Raw genomic sequence first — 18,211 nt, forward strand, 5'->3', positions numbered from 1 at the left:
AAATTCGGGAGGATAAACAAAGTCACAATAAGCATCCTTATAAAAGATACCAATAAAAATTTAGTGACACACTTCTCTTGGAAGCGCGAATTGTGTCATCAGGCGTTTTTGTCTTTTTTTATTTTAGTATAGTCACGGTAAAGGAACCATTGCAAACTGAATTTGGGTAAGAGCATGTTACCATGAAGCAATGGAAACATCTTCAGCAACCCATTCCTGCCGTAAAAGGCGACTGCTTGTCGTAAAAGGCGACTAACTGGATCAGGTGGTCAGGCACGCTGACTTGGTTGAAGCAAGCCATGATCCCAATTGCGTGGATCGATGCTCATGATATCAATCACTGGATTGTCTGGTCCAGACTCAATTTATTACAGACCGCGGTCATATAGCTGGAATATTGCTGCGTGCGGTATAAAACAACAAGCCAACCATGCAACCAAATTGCAGAAAAAGAGCTTTAATAACATCTAAAGCCATCTATAAAGATATGTGAACAGTTGGGAAGGATGTCCCTTAACAGATGGGCGGGAGGGGTTTAAGGATGGTAGGGTAGATGGAAGGCCTGTTACGTCAGCAACACCAGGAATGATCCAGAGAATCCGCGATCTGATGATGGGCGACCGGAGCATCACTGAGCGTCACATAGCTAGTTCAGTATGCATTTCCCAGTACATTCCATTATCACAGAAACTTTGGCAATGAAGAAAGTCCCAGCTCGTTGGGTTTCAAAAGCTTCTTACATAAGATAAAAAACGTACCAGTAACAACATGTACATGTCTCGTGATATTTTTTTTGTTTGAAGCTGATAGAGCAATGCAATTGCAACGATTTGCTACTATGGATGAAACCTTTGTTCACCACTTTCAGTTAAAAATCAAAACAACAATTAAAACAGTGAGATAATTTGACACGACCCCCACCAAAGATTGCAAAGATTGCCCAACCCGCTGGAGTGAGTGAGTGAGTTGGGTTTAACGCCGCTTTAACAGTATTCCAGTTATATCACAGCGTGTCAGCTTAATGTGGGAGGCAAGCCCGAAGTGATGCAGGTCTCAGACGTTTACCACTTTGGTGAAACCCACGAGCACGGGTATGGTGCTGACAAACCTAGAAACATAATTGGGGCGAACCGGGATTCGAACCCACAATCATAGGTTTCTGGCGTGCCCAAGGGACGCAACTCTGCACAGCGAATCGCGGCGCCTTAGACGGCTGGGCCACCCGTGCCCCCTATCGCGGTACAGAGAAAAGTTGTGTATGGAGGTCCGAATTGAACAAAAAGAGGACATAATTCTACCAACCACTTGGTATGATTATGCCAGACATCAGTGATTTGTCCAGACAAGTGCAAAGACAACACAAGTAAAATTCTAAATGTGTTATCAGCAATAGGTATTCAATGCATTTTTACCGAAAAGTAAGTGAAAAATATTTTATAAGTCAACAACAAAATATCAGAAATGATATTTTAAGATTGGTTAAAAAAAATTGGATGACAATAATTTGTCACAAAATGGAAAAATGTTAAAAGTCAACAACAAAGATATAAAAAGCACTCCTAGTATGCCCAAAGTATGTGTTTATCTTTTGGTTACTAGTGAAGAACGTATTTCTAAGTTTGGCATTATGGCCCTTATGATCTCCCAATAGATTCTGGGCACAGAGCGGGGAAAAATGTACGGACTACGTAACTTGCGTTACCTCATTAGTCTCCATGAATATGCATATGATCTAGTTCAGGTCGATAGAGAAAGTTTACTTGGGGAACTGCGGGTTATATCGTTGGCCATAGATAGATGGGGGTAAGGCAATATTACAACAGATGCCAGAAATATGTATCAACGGATTAATAACTCCTTACTTACAGCAGACGGAACATTCCGAGGAAATTGAAATTGTTTACGAAGTGAGCACTTCCTGGTTACCGATTTGCATTAATAGACAGCCGCTAAGAGGCGTGTCCCGCGTGAACTATCGGAAATCACAAATGCCGCGATACGATGAATGCGGCGGTACCATTGGGTCCGAGTATATAACTACATCATGGTATAAGTCAATTCCTTGAAGAGTGTGTGAACTAATGACAAGATGATAAGATGACTTTCCGGTGTGTACTGTTACACCGTTATCAAACATTTACTTCAAAATGCCACTCGCTTATCAGGAGATTAAACTATCTATTTATCAAATCAACATAATATTTTTCAATTCAGTATTTACTTATCTCTGCGATGTAAACAAAGTCCTGCGGATGACAGAAATAAAGGGTCCCTGGAAACGAGATCTCACACATCTGAAGGGGATGTAAACACAGACACTTCATGTCCATGTACACGGGAACAAGGGATTGTCCGACAGCGTAGTGTAGCCGTCTGTGCAGCAACAAGTGGAGGAAGATCCTAGATGGATGGTGGATCTTGTGTTGGAACAGTTATTTCTTCGTTGTGTCAAATGAACTGACATTAAGGAAAGACAAAGCACAGTTGCAGCAAATTGTTTACATCTTCTCTCAATGTGCTTTTAACATTAACAAAATATGATATTGAATGCATGCTTGCAACTGGGTGTTCACGACCTGCTCGTTGCCAACACTTTCTGTGTAATCTGCAGGATATAAACTTAATGTATTTTTAACCAAAACACACACGTTGTAGACCGCCCCTTAGTTATGTCCATCGGTATTACGTATGTTAATATAAATTGTCTAGAATATCCACCGAAACAGATTCCTTTTGGCAAAAGAGCAAAACAGCTGTAACAATTATCTATGGACCACTGAAAATCAGTGATGACACCAGGTGTTCGCGAAAAGGGTCAGAATGTCCTGCCCTACTGGTAGCACTCCCCATTCACACAAGGAGGTATGTATTGCCTGACAACGCACAGCAGTACCCATGCCCAAAAGTCATGTTCGTTTCTCAATTTTGGAAGGATCACTATTACAACACTAATATCATGTCTCTCAAATTTGCAAAAACTGTCCCTTAACAGGACTAAGACATTGTTCAATACATTTACTGGAGTCATACATTTGGCTGCCAATTGCAACCTCCAATAAATATTGAAACGATTTACTAATGATCTTGTGATCCACACACTCCATATATATAAAACAATACTGCATTGAGGAAGTGATGACTGGTGTAAAAACGTTACTATTCCAAGTGATATATTTGTTACAGAAGTTACCTTCCTCAAGATGTAAATGTGCATGACTATGTACTGATTCTTTGTCATCATGTCATATGTGCTCTCGAAACCCTTATCGTGAAAAATGATGTATGTTGATTTCAGTTTGCTTTGATTTTAATTGTATGTATGTATCTAGTGTGTTCACTTCAAAGGATTACCCGCATGCAGGTGCGACATATGTATGAACCTTGGGGCCTATCGTATTATCTGTGTGTCTGCGTGACTTCCTGGCTTGCTGCATTACTTGTAAAGAATTTATTTTTTGGCCTTTCAAGTGCAAATAATTACATGTGTTAGGCGAATAAGAAACTGATTCAGTGATCTTTCCAGGCTCTCCTATGGGTTGATTCTTGTAGTCCTCCCACCCGAAATCCACATTTGTTAAAGGTTTGTATTTGCGGTTCGACAGCTCAACTCAGGGTCTGTTGAGATAGCAGTGTCTGGAATTCAGTCTCCATTGTTTTGGTTTTCCAATTGCCGTGGTAAATTGTCTAAATTGGACGCGCGATAACACACACTTGTTCTCCGGGTAGTTAGCTAGTGTTAACAATGAGCATTCCCAATGAGGGGAACAGATGTAACAACCTGATCCATGCACCAGGTTGTTGTTGTGATCGCCTATTAATTAGGACTACACTACAAGAGATGAATGGTTGATATCAATACCATGATTATAATTTACTGTGGTAATGACAAACGACATCCATGGCCATGGGTTCATTCGAATAAGCGTATGCTGTTTCTTACAAACACATCACGTTTTCGATGTTTTATTTTTCCAGAAGTAAATAAAAATGGATAAAACACTTCAGTCTTATTTTTTTTCTCCACATAAAGAAGGAACTATTTTAATTGGTATGATGAAAACTGCTGATTGTTCAAAATAAGCATGTCAACAAAGATATGGGTGAATGTGGTTTTACGCCGCTTATGGCAATATTCCAGCAATATCATGACAGGGGGACCACATGAGTTGGTAAGACTATGCATCATCTATATTTGCATAATGCCTATCAGAAACAATTGAAACATATTCATCTAATGATTTCAAATCATTACGTAACCTCATGAAACATTTTACCATTTAATTCACCTATGGGGGAATAAAGAATATATATATATATATATATATATATATATATATATATATATATATATATATATATTCTTTATTCCCCCATAGGTGAATTAAATGGTAAAATGTTTATATATATATATATGCCAACATGAGTATTCTTTGAAACAAACATGTGTTGAGTTATGACACATTGACATACACAAACTATAACCTACATTGTTTATTCCACCATATTTGAGACCCATGGGTAGATCCTGGGTGGAATAAATCTTCAACAACCCATGCTTGCCATAAAAGGCGATCGGGTGGTCAGGCTCGCTGACTTGGTTGATGCATGTCATCGATCCCACTTTCGTGGAACAATGCTCGTGATATTAATCACTGGATTGTCTGGTCCAGATTCGATTATTGTAGACCGCCGTCATATAGCTGGAATATTGCTGAGTGCGGCGTTAAACAACCAACTACCACATTTGACATTAATAATATGACTTTAAGTCGAACATAAGACAACGAAATTTCGAGTTTCAATCATGTAGCTTAAAAAAAAGTAGAACGTATTTAAATGTCAATTATTCTAAGAATAATGAAAACTTGTTTCCAAGTAAAAGGCACACATTCATATGCATTTTCAGCCAAAATTATGAAGCAAACCCGAAATAAAGTGCATGACAACTGTTTCTGTTACATCCAGCGCTGGAAGTATTTAAAGTAAACAATGAAAAAAAACCCGGATTTCCGGAACAACATGATATATTCTTACTTTTTGTGTACTTTTGTTATTCTTTTAATCCCAGTCAACCGGGTATATGTATATAAGCCTGTAGTTTCATGCAAGCGGTAAGCCGCTTTGTTCAAACGCAAGATCGAGGTACTGTAATGTTTTCAGTTATCCAGACATTGTTGAACATTGTGGTTGTAGTATATGCATGCGTCCTAAGACGTTTACATCCTCTTTCGTTTATTGACGCTTTCCCTATAGCAATATTGAGCGGGTAAAACTTTAGAAGCATTTGATCAGTTGGTGTGTCATATGTTTACTAAAATAGTTCAAATTTTATATTCAAGCAGTAATATCACAGCTATACACCAAGCAGAACAAAACATACATTTGTAAAATCTGTCAGTACATTAAATCATTACGGTAAATATCACAATGAAAAGCAAACCAGAAAGTAACAAGAAAACATCAACAGTGTATCTTTCCATATAAAAAAATAGCAAGATAGTTATTCAGAACTTCATGTTTACAACTTATTACACAGATCAGATTCCTAAAGATGTATTGAAAATCAAATTATAAGTAAAAAGAACGAGCAATCAACCAATTAACCAGATAAAAGGATCTTTCCGATTTGTTACTTCATAATAAAAAAACAATCTGAAACATCCTCATCTGTTTTAAACAAAAATTCATGAGCTAATCGACTGTTGCCGTACCCAAAACAGTATGGAATATTGTTGGTTAAATCACATGAACTATATTCAAGAATGTAGGGAAATATTAGAATAAATCATATATGCATATGTAGCACACACATTAACAGCTTGAATGACCGTATGTTGAGAATAAATACCCAGTTCTTGTCGGACGAGCTGTCCAAATGGATCGGGTGTTGAGGATAGTTGACATGGTTGATTGCGTGTCGTGTAACAGTTATGTATGTAGACACAAATTCAAACATCAGAGAGTCACATTCTTTACACTGTTTCCCTGTTCTTCTTCACTCCCGAAAAGTGATGAGGTACTTGGGATAGGCCTGGACGTCGTTGAACACCACGAACATACTGGGATTATCCACGTTGTCAACCAAACTGTCGTACAGGACATTTGGGTCTTCGAGGCCTCGAGAAGGGGGAGCTACCATGTCTTCTTGTCCTTTAGTGAAGTGTCCAGTGAGGACGGACGCGTAATAGACGTGCTTGGTACCATCTTCATTTGGAGGAGAGTACAGGTCACGAGCAGAGTAGCTGGTGTTGACAGCAAAATAAGTTCCCTTTCCAAAGCGATGGACTGTAATAAAATGTATTGATTTATAGGACAGTTTATAAACACCTCAAACACACAAAGCACCGAGCAGGCATCAGGGTTTTCCCCAAGAAATGCAGGACTTATGTCACAAGTGTATGTATATAATTGCAAAAGCTATTCAACTGTTAAACGTTGGGCAGCTATGTTTAAGGCTTTGAAAACATGCCATGACGATGACCTTAGATCTGGACGTCCCTCAACTTCCATCAATGAAGATTCAATCAAGGAGATAGAAAACCTTATACTATCAGATGGACGTATTACCATATTGACTTGAGGAAAACCCAGGTATAAGCCAAGGATTCACTGAAGCTATTATTCATGAACATTTACAGATAAATAAGATATCTGCTCGTTGGGTGCCAAAGTTTCTAAATTCTGGTCTTAAGGAAAAAGTACTGACATTGTCAGAGAAAAAGTAGAGCTAATTGAATAGGATTTCGTCAAATTCTAAACGGAAAAGTAACGGGTGATGAAACATGGAATGGCACCATTCCATATCTCCGGCACCAAAGAAATGCAAGTCTTCAAGATCAGTGAAAAAAGTTATGACCACTGTATTCTGGGATGCAAAGGGTGTGATCCTTGTTGATTACTGAGAAAGTCAAAAGACATTTGAAAGTTACTGGTACATTATATACAATTCACACATCTTCAAAATTATAGCAACCCCTCATTGAACAGTTTCCCCCTTAAATGGAGGTAAATTTTATGTCATAAATATTTAAGAGATAACATTTCACAGGTCTCTGAATAGCTTATTGTATTCTTTGTAGAAATGTGAATAATCCTCAATTGAGTATCAGTTGTTTTGGTTTGTATTTGATGGGATTATCTTTATGCATGGTGTAATTGCGGGTAATTTGGCTCCCCAATTGTTGACCTTCATGCTGAGCAATAAACAATCAGCTCCATCTTATGGCATCTATATTCCTTACATTTGAGCATGTACATTTTATTCGAATTTCACGGAAAGACAGTGGCGGGTGCTACATGCAGATCATGACATGTTTAGATTCCAAAACGCCCCCCAAATCCGTACAAAGAGACACCAGACTCCACTGAATGCAAAAAGCAAAAGAGTGGTCTCTGTCTCAAAACGTCACCATTATACAATCATGGAAAAACTCTCTTTATAATCTCTTCACTGAAAGTATTTGAGACGAGTTGAATTCTAAATAAACCTAAAGAATTTGCTTGAATTTGTTCAAGCAGCTCCAGTCTTTGGTGCCTACATTTTCCAACTTTTGATGTACAATCCAGCATACTTTTTCAACGAAGATGTCAAAGAGTGTTACAGGACTCTTGCTCAAAAGTTGTTTGATCAGGGTTACAACATTCAATGCTTTCACAAACATTTATGCAATCATGTGTCAGGGACCAAATTTATATCTTATCCCTGTTTGGACATGTACCATATTTTTCCGTGTATGTCTAGGTGATCAATTGACGTGCCTTGGCATATTTGTGTGATGGGTGCCATCGGTGAGGCAGTATACACACACTTGGTATCATGGTTTTAACAATAGGTACCTTTTGCATAGCTGCGACTGAAACCATGGACACTGATACTGGTTACAAAATCACCCTTTGTTCCATGCCATAGGTGTTGCTCAACATCCATATCTGGGTTCTCTGTCACCATCTTGTGTCGAAGCATCATGTTCTGGAGATAAAGTGTGCGGTTCTGGATTCTCTTTATCTGGAATCAGAGTCCATTGGAATTAATAATTGTATTTGTAACACACCCATTTACCAAGCGATTGTTCATACATGCAAGGTCTTGATATTGACACAGCCGTAGTTTTGGAACAGGAATATTTTTAATCTTGACTGAAAGCTGCTTAGTGACGAAATACCTTGGTGTTGAGGGGTGGATCATTTCAAAGGAATGTAACCGATACACACCGAACGTTTTCAGTCGAGTTGCTGGTACAATATCGCTTTGAACTGATCAATCATCTGAGGGATCTTGATGGTATGACTACTTTCACCAAACTTAATATGTATGATGGAGCTGTTCCCTCAATGCATCCGTACGAGATACTTAAGATCATGCATTTAACCCTAGTCGGTATTGTTATCAGTATAGGTTAATAAAGACTGGTGTGATGTGGGAAATTTTGCAGCACCTGCATTTTGAACAGCTGAAGTCCTGTTTGGCATTTCCAAGAAGAGTATGCCAACAGTCAAGTCGGGATAGCACTATTGGCGTGTAGCCTCAGGTGTCAAAAGATCTGACGCCTAAAGAAGCAATGTTCCTCACTTGATATCCACCCAGTTTCTTTCGTTTTTACAATGTAGTTTTTGAATTGACACTACTTTCCACTCGATTTGCAGATGAATTGACAACAAAAGTAAGTCTTAGTGTTTTTCATTTGTATTCTACCTCTTGTCTCCAAAGAACTAACATTTCAGAAACATTGTTCAACCTGTGTGATCTCAGATATTAAACAACAGAGATCCAAGTACAGATACTTGGGGGACCCCATATGTGCATTTATGCATACCCGATAAGCACGAATTAGGTTATGTAGCTCAGGCAGAACAAGAACTGGTGGAGTAATTTGCCATCTAAATAAATCTGATTTAGTAGATAATCCAGATACTGCTTGTGTTGTATTGTATAGAATACTCGTGAGAGGTTACTGGCACATTAACACCTGAATCTGCCAAACCGATTAAGAGGGCAGCATATGTACTATGATTAGAATTCATTTACCAGGTTGTTTCCTTTGATGTATGCTGGAAGTCAAGTATTCAAAGCCTTTTCCAGACTGTTCGAGACGAAAAAGGAATAGGAGACAGGTCTGTAGTTGGAAAATGGTTATATAACATTCAAGGCCTTAGTGAGATTCATGCCAGGATCATAGTGCTAGCCCATTCAGATACCATGCTGCAGTTTAACATGGATACCCTACTCAGACAACTATAATGACTCTGAGCCAACAAGTTCTTGTTTTATAGATGCAGAGTGTCAGGCAGGGTAACAACAAGTACCATCTTTAAATGCGTTTTGGTATGACGCGGCCGGGGATAAAACCACCGACCTTCCTTTCTCCTGGCAGATGCCCTTCCACTTGAAAAGGGAGGCGCTTGCTATTATAAGGGTTCATCAAAGGACTGAAGGTAGCAAGGTGAAAAGTGTCAATGTACTTAAAACTTGAAATTGAGCGCCCGAGACTCGGTTATGGTCGACCCTTGTTAATCTTTCCAACCAAGTAATTACTAAACCTCCCACTATTAATCAAATGTATATGCTAATCATTTCCCCGGTAATGTATGTGATACAACAATGGCATTAATAAATTGTATTTCCACCACTTTAAGCATTCTTGAAGCCATATCACGATGAGGGATACCAATCAGGGTTTCACACATTACATCTATTCAGCTAATCAACGTGACGCGCAACTGCTCCAACCACGAATTGCCCCACAACCACCCACTATACCTTAGACTACACTCAAGCAAAAGTACAGTTTCTGCAGAAAGCTTATTGTGCCCCTCCCAGTGTAGTTTATGTCCAGAGGTTTTGACTAAGTTTCAAAGTAGTTTTGGAGTTTTCAATTGGATATCAAAAGACAGAATTTCAGCATGGATTAATGGGCAAGGAATGCAATGCATACACATTTCAAACTGACAACCTGCTCATTCTGTATTCACAAACTCGAAAACTCGTTCAGGAAATAAGGTAAAAGAGCCAATATGTGGTTGTTGCAAAGTGTGCAGAAGATAAAAGGACACAAACCATGTTTTGAACGATACAGTACCTGGACAATGGTAAACCGATGGTTAACACCTGTATTGAATTTTCTAGCCACCAATGTGTATTCTTTATCTTCAGGTTCCAGCTGTACTTCGCTCACAAACTGTTCCTCAGTCATTGGACTCCAGTGTGCAGGCAGCTGGATGTGTCCAGCCATGCCCACGGCTATAGTTTACAAAGAAAAAACCCATGATGCATTAGGTTTAGCTATGAATCAACCAATTGTTTCCATTTGCGTGATATTGGTTCATCTAAATTTAAGAAATAATATAACGTTTGCTGATCTCACACGTTGTTTGTTTGTTTGTTGTTTAAGGCTGTATTAAGCAATGTTCTATGAATGTGATGTATTCGTGTCGTGGCCACAATAGTGATATAATGATTGATATTAAAGAGCATGGTCTCACGCCGACATCAATCATAGGTTTCCAATCTCAATAATTGAAACAACGATATCTTTAGCAATATCCATTGTCTTGTTATCCTCTTTAGATGTCTCTAATGCATGTGAGTAAAGCATATTGATAAAAACACTGACGCATCACCTTGTTTAAAGGCCAATAGTACAAATTCCTTAATTCTAAATGACTCATCCCATGCCACGTCAGCACATTTGCGTTACATTGTCTTATGGTAAAACGGAGAGAAACATTTCATGTGTTTACAAAGCGCGCTGTGCGTTCAGTTCCATACGCGTTTTAGATCTCTCAAGTGTACAGATAGCACCGCTCTAAACTGAAAACACTTGATGGTTCCATGTTAACTATTACACAGAAATTTTACTCTGACTTTTTATTAAAAAATGTAACTGTAGACGCCTTTTGATATCGAATTCATATGATATTGGACATCTTTTGTTACATGTTTTAATAAAAAGTCAGAGCAAAAGTTTCTGATACGATAATTCAATTCGATATTAGTTTCACCAATCAGTTTTAGTAATGCCTTGGCTAAATGCAATTTTTGCGGAGAGTGTCCTAAAGCTGTGGTATTACTAGTACTGACTACGATATAATGAGAAAATAAAATTCAACGATATTAACACAAAAGATCGAATCTGTGAAATGAAGTTTCCATTTTATGATTGTGGATGATTCGTATTTAGTATTGATAGTACCTGTCTTTATTGTACATTCGTGTGTTGCTGGGACTACTGCTACCTCGACCCCTTCAATGGGAGGAACACCCTCAAAGATCTATAATGAACAAGAAAACATTCAAAAGATACACTCGTTAAAAGTAGTGTAACGTATCTCATATCTCTGCAAAAAGGACTGGAGCAATGTCTGAAGTAAATTGAAAGGACAAATCATCAATCTATCCCCGGGCTGTTTTTATGATTTCAAGTAATCCAATCTTATAAAAACAAGTACATGCATTCTTTTACTACATCCATCACTTTCGATCCAATATAAAGACATACACTTTTCTGAATATATATTGTACACATCTAGACGCATTCAACGGTCACCAACTTTGCACAGGAATTATGAAGAGAACAGCGCGTGAGACTTAAAAAATGATTATAAAGGGGTAAATTGTTAGGTGGTAATTTCTTTTCAAGAGCAGAGAATTTGTGGAGAAGAGATTCAGCCCAAGCGACTTAAACGTGTGGTTTAAGCTGGAGCCTACCCTATTACATGTGTACATTTTGTTTCAATGAAAACACAAAAAATAAAAAATTCGGAAATTGATGTGTTGTTTTCAGCATTCCGGTTTGGTAAAACTAAATGTTAAACTTTCTTTGAAATTATATAATAGTAATACTGATTACATACCAATTATATCTAACATAAAGCTGACGACAATTGTATCTAACTATAAGAACATCGTTTTGAAGAAACGTAAAATCCTGACGTTAGTTAACATGTACACTTACCCTAATGAAATGTCAACCTAGCCAGGTAACCAGACATCGTAGCCAAAAGAACTGGAAAACAAACCTCTAAGCTTGTCGTGTCTTCTGGATACACCACAACACGCGCCTCGTACAGGGATGTGTGAGGGTTGCTTGTTTTGAATTCATCAAAGCTCTCGAAGATACATTTTACCACTTTATCGCAAGGATATTTCAAGATCCCAGTACCAATCAGAGGAAAGGCGATGCTCTTCAGATTTGAGGTTGAGGCCCTGATCAGACACTTAACAAAAAACGCTCTGTAATTCTGGAAAACAAAGGTTCACATTTGGTGCACAGTAACGCCAATGGGGACAATTTTTCATGTAAAGCACTTTAATGGAAACTATATTTTCAATGCATCATTAAGTGAACATGTTAACATGTTTGACAACCGCCATCAAAAACTAGTGTTGAGACCCTTGTTACATTTGCTGTTTTGCTGTTACGGGTGAGTGAGTGAGTTTGGTTTATCGCCACTTTCGAACAATATTCAATTAAAATCACAGCGTTTCCTCTTGGCGAAAAGCCCGAAGAGCTGTAGGTTTTAGACGTTTACATCTTAGAATGGGAATGTTGCTGACGAAGCTGAAAATAATAATCAGGGCGAACCAGCATTCGATCATACGTTTCTGGAGTGCAGTGTTTGTTTCAAGAGTGTAACTTCTTTCAACGTTTGTTTTAAGAGCAAGAGTTTTAACACAATCCTTTGCTTTTCCATAACAACAACTTTAATTCAGGGTATGTTTTGGGGTTTGCGGAATGATGCAAATAAGGATTGGTGGCCATCATTTACCAAAAATCTAAGATTGTTTATTTACGATTGTAAGCTTGCAATTATAGGATGGATGAGGCTTTCTTTTTGTTACGTGTTGTTATGTTAGGTTGTATTTTCTTTTCTCAGTCGCTGTTACCAGTGGTAGGCAATTCTGTCTGTCTATTGGAAAGTTATTAGTTCCTGACACATAGCTTGTTCATAAAAACGTAATGGTGTTAATGATGAATTACCTGCTCTGACCAACCTCCCAGGGACGTGTGGTATATTCTCCGACTCGGTAGAAGACCTCCTGAAGTCTCGGCTATCTCTTCCATCTTAACACCTGTGGGATAGTTGACCCTGCACTCTTCTTGTATGCTGTCTCCAGCAACTTTATATATTGCTGCAGATAGTTGCCCACTTGCCAATCTGAGACTCGAGGTAGTGGAATTTACAATTACATCAACCTGAAACATTTATGTTGTTATTCAATCATTTATTCATTACTCAATCGATATAAGTGGAAGAATCAATTTAATTAGATTACAGGATTGTTTTATTTGCCATTTTTGTGCCGAGGTTGAATTATCTAGCTGTTGTCATTGTATAACCATATCATTGTTATATATGTCACCCGACTGTGTGGTGTAGTGGTACTTGTTACCATGTCTAGTTCTCCGCATTAAGGCTTTAAGTCAGTAACACATACACGTGATTGCATGTCGCTGAGTAAGGGAAAACATGTTCAACGCGACAATGACAAAAAACTATGTATATGTCACTACTAAGGGCGACTGATCGACCTGTTGTAAACAATCCTCTTTCTAACTTGAAAGGAAAGCGTACACGATGGTAATGTGTATTATGCAAACTTGTGCTTTCAATTGATAAAATAAAATTGGAAGTTTTCTCCACTAGATCCTTTTACTTTATTTTTTATGACACAATACTTACATCCTGATGGACAATATCCGCTTTGACAATGGTCACAGAAAAGGAAGACCCGAGTGCTGTGTCGTAAATAATGAATAAGAAGGGAAAGTTGATATATACATGTCAAGTTTAAGAGGAAAATAATATAATCTCATATAGATTCTAACAGCATAAATAATCGACAATTGACGCGTTATTCAAGAAAGAATGAAGTCATTTACACACAATAACATACATCATCAACAAAATGTTTGTTTGAATACATCGATTCAAGTCTAAGAAAGGACATCGTTCTAGAATCCAAAGTTGCGTTCATGAACAGAGGGCGGGATGTATGTTTACTGTGCAGTCTTCTTCGCACAGGGCTATTCCCTCCTTTGAAATGATAAAAGCGATGGTCCAACATGTCCATTCAGCGCTGTTTCCAGGATTATTGTCCGCTGCTACAATTTGTGTCATGCAGAGACTGAGCCAAGCCAACGGTTCCCAGCTTTGTTTTATTCAAAAGCCATCGTTTACTATAGAATATTCTACATTAGCGGATGTTGAGAGACTATTTCTGATTATTAGCTGGGTCCAACAAATGCACCACCAAATCCCTGTCTCAAAGATAACCATAATCCTTAAAACAATCAAGAAAGAACTTTCTTTACAAAGTATTCTGCGACAAATGGAATTAATATGTTGATTATCAAAAACGCAAAGGATTTGCCTTACATTTTGCTGTCTCAGGAAAGATCCATGTTCAATTTTGTAAAAAAAAACACTTGATTTTTTCACTTTGTACACCACTATCCCACATGAAAAACGTATGGAAAATCTTCTTTCCTTGATCCATGGGCCTTTTTGTACAAAACGTGGTGACCATAGATGTAGTTACATATCTATCGTCCGAAGCACAGGTTTGTTAGTAAACATCTGACTATGGGAAATGCTGGATTTCATCTTTGATAAAATTTATGTAATATTTGGGGTAGGCCATTTAGGTTATAGGAACCAATTGTGCTCCTCTTCTTGCTGATATGTTGTGATCTGCATGTGAATTGTAATTTCTTACTCGGATTGGCAACGTCAAATTACGGCTATTTATCCATGAAGGTTAATTTTAGCTTCGGGTATACCGATCATCTGATCTCGTTCAAAAACCATGGAATAGGCTATGTATAAGAATAAGTGTGACAGGTCACTCTCCACAAGACTGTATGACAAGAGGGATGTCTTAAATTAATGTAACATTCTCAGACAAAGAACAGTTTCCCCAAATGGCCCACAGTATTTCAAATTTCAGGAACCATCGACAATTTCATTTCCTGTAAGAACACAATTTCATCCAGGTGGTTCAATTATAGGGACGTGTTGCAGAAGTTGGGCAGTTATTCAAATATGGACCAAAATACCGTGAGCAACCTTTTACCACTTGGATGGATGCTGTCGAAGAATATGTAAAAATAATAGACCAAAAGAGAAGAGGAACCTGTTGAACGTCTTTTTAGAGTGGGTTAGATAAGTGCGTGAAGTTGTCCTTGGTACAATGCACAAACTTAAAAAGAGAAATTTCGAATATACCCGCCCTGTCCAAGCCAGCTGTCATCCAAAGATATATTTCTGGGTCCACCAAATGTCCCACCAAATCCCGTTCTCAAAGTCTAGCCATAATCCTTAATACAATCAAAGAAGGACTTTCTTTATATTCACAGAAAGTATTTGAGACAAGCGGAATTAATACCATGTGGATTCTCAAAAACTCAAAGGATTTGCTTGACATCTTGCAATCTCAGAAAAGAACCAAGTTCCATTATCTCAAAACATTTGATTTTTATATCTCTGTTCACCACTATCTCACATAACAATCTTAAGGAAAAACTTCATTCATTGAGCCATGGAGCTTTTGTTACAAAACGTGGCGAACACATATACAGTTTCGTAACTATATTCAGAGGTTTTGGACAATTTGTGAAAAATGAAAGCAAATGCCATCTGAAGTTTCCTGAGAAAACAATCTGTAAAATCCTGGACTTCCTCATTGATAACATTGACGTACAATTTGGGGGTTAGACATTTAGGAAAACAGTAGGCATCCCCATGGACACCATTTTGCTCTCATTTTTGCGGATCTGTGACTTTATGCATATGAATTAGAATTTCTGTTCGAACTGGCAAAGTCAAAACAAGGTAATTTGACCAAGAAGTTTAACTTCAGCTTCAGGTATATCGATGATTTGGTATCGTTCAATTACCATTTCCCTTCCACTGATTTAATCACCTGAACTAGAAATAAAGGAGACCAGTGAGACCTCCTCATCTGTTTTATATTTAGATTTATGCCTAAAGGGTGACAACCCATGGAGATCCGGGTCTTCAGCAACCCATGCTTGCCGTAAAAGGCGACTTTGCTTGTCGTTAAAGGCGACTAACGAGATCAGGCGTTGAGGGTCGCCGACTTGGTTGATGCATGCCATCGTATCCCAGTTGTGTGGATCGATGCACATGATTTCAATCACTTGATTGTCTGATCCAGACTCGAACATTTGCAGAACGCCGTCATAAAGCTGGTATATTGCTGAGTTCGGCGTCAAACAAAAAAACAAAAAAAAACAACATGACCTAGGTCTGCTTATTGGGAGATCGACCATCCCTGTATTCTTGGAGAAACCATGTCTCTGAGAAGAGGTACTGCAATAGCTCGCGATCGTTTGAGATCAGGAAGTGGCGACCATAAAGATACTGGTAGTATTTCTTTATTCCAAATATCACAGAGCATCCTTCTTTTTCTAACTGAGAGGAATCCTTTTCAGCTTGGTGAAGTGTTCGAGAGCGAACGTCTCGTTTTACATGTCCTATCTGTCATTTTGTGGGATATTACGGCACCTCGTCGGTATCGTGATGCATCAGTCGACAGGTCAAGGTCCCTGTTACTGTCAAAGTGTACCAAGACGTTCGCTGATTAGCAGTATTTACCATAGTGATTCAACAGTCCCAGGTAGGAATTCAGGTATGTCACATTTGTTGGAGAGGGTGCATTGGCGACGTCTTTGACCTTGTCTTGTACTGGATGTAAGTCTTCGGCACTAATGCGGTGTCCCAAGTAATTAACTTCTGGAGCCTTGAAAACACATTTTTATTTCTTGACTTTGATACCAGTCTCTGATAACTTCCGCAACACGGAGTCTGTTTTGGCAATGTGCTCTCCGTCATCTTCCAAAGATGATGATGTCATCCTGGTAGATGCTGGTATACCCTGTATTAAGTTATCAATGAATTATTGGAAAATGTTGAGTGCATTCCGACTGTTTAATCTGAAGAGTCCTCTATTTTTGTTTTGTTATGTACTCCTTAGACTGTTCATCTAAGGGTAACTGTAAGTACGCACTTGACATATCAACTTTGTTTAAAGTTTAACCTCCTGATAGATTAGCTTGCAGTTCACTATTTCTGGGAATTGGAAAGTAATCGGAGTGGCAAGCCAGATTGATTGTGACCTTGTAATCTCCACAAGATCTCACGGTCTGATCAGATTCAAGTACACACACAAAAAGTGTTAGACATTTTTAATGTTGAACAGGATCGATAATTCTCTCAATGAGAAATCTGTCGAGTTCTTTGTTCGCCGTTTCCTTCACGACATTGGATAGAGGACGTGGATTGCAGAAAATCGGTTGGAAGTCAACATAGATTTCTCCAAGACATGTTTCGAACACGTCTGAATCTTTCTTGAGTACTTCATCCAAACTGTTCTGAACAGTTACAGTACATAGTTCATGAAAGTTAGTTATCTAAAACAACATCAGCGCGTTTCTGCAAAACAGACTTGATCTATTATTTTTCACAACAAATATCTGTCTTGAAAGGTGACGTCAATATTCGCATGTCCAAGAATGTCGACTTCCTCAGTTTTCAAAACACTTGAACGACCTCTGAGCATGTTTTCAAACTCCCTGCCATACTCACAATGTTCGGCTTTACGCCGAAGTTCGAAACCATGATAGACTGTCCCGGTTGACGAAAGCTCGTGTTGAACTTGTACCTCTGTACGATAGTCGACGGCTTAGGGTGGTGGTGTTTCGGAACAATCGCAAACAACTGTGCAAATGTCTTGTATTTAGGTTTTCCAGACACAACAAGGTTCCGCATGAGTTAAGATGTCTTTGAACCAACAACGTTAATCAGCACGTCTGTTGCGTCAATCCTGTTAGCGATAAGGATACGTCTCGAGTCCACGTTTCGTCTGCTGGGTCAAATTCCCCAAACTTGTTCACTCCAGACATAGTAGGCTAGCGATGTAGTCCGACTGGTCCTCGTCGCAAATTTGTTATATACTTATATCAAGTTCTCTCTTGGTTGGAATACCCGTAGGTTTTAATTATCATATTACAGGACCACGTATGTGACCTCTTATATCGTTCCGACTTGCCTTGCGCCCGGGAGCGCTCATTGACTTCCTCTGAAGTAGGCATTAATTTACTACATAACACGTTACTACAACTGTATTGATACTGTAATTGGTATTCATTCTCAGTTTGAATACAGTTGTTTAATTATACCTATCCATTGT

At 38.5% G+C, this 18,211-nt stretch overlaps 1 protein-coding gene across 2 annotated transcripts in view; it reads right to left on the reverse strand.

Annotated features, from left to right (window-relative positions):
- Positions 1-4,378: 4,378 nt before the first annotated feature.
- Positions 4,379-18,211, reverse strand: part of LOC124128859 (protein mono-ADP-ribosyltransferase PARP14-like) — a 37,447-nt gene continuing 23,614 nt past the window's right edge. For both annotated transcript variants that reach the window (XM_048387074.1, XM_048387075.1), the window contains exons 12-18: positions 13,681-13,736; positions 12,978-13,193; positions 12,016-12,237; positions 11,190-11,268; positions 10,077-10,237; positions 7,837-8,005; positions 4,379-6,285 (exon numbers count right to left, since the gene is read on the reverse strand). In XM_048387074.1, coding sequence (XP_048243031.1) covers positions 5,996-6,285; positions 7,837-8,005; positions 10,077-10,237; positions 11,190-11,268; positions 12,016-12,237; positions 12,978-13,193; positions 13,681-13,736 — 1,193 coding nt within the window. In that variant the 3' untranslated portion in view covers positions 4,379-5,995. The remainder of the gene's footprint in view (positions 6,286-7,836; positions 8,006-10,076; positions 10,238-11,189; positions 11,269-12,015; positions 12,238-12,977; positions 13,194-13,680; positions 13,737-18,211) is intronic.

This window comes from Haliotis rufescens, unplaced genomic scaffold (genome assembly GCF_023055435.1).
Source record: "Haliotis rufescens isolate VD_foot unplaced genomic scaffold, xgHalRufe1.0.p SCAF_64, whole genome shotgun sequence".
NCBI lineage: Eukaryota > Metazoa > Mollusca > Gastropoda > Lepetellida > Haliotidae > Haliotis > Haliotis rufescens.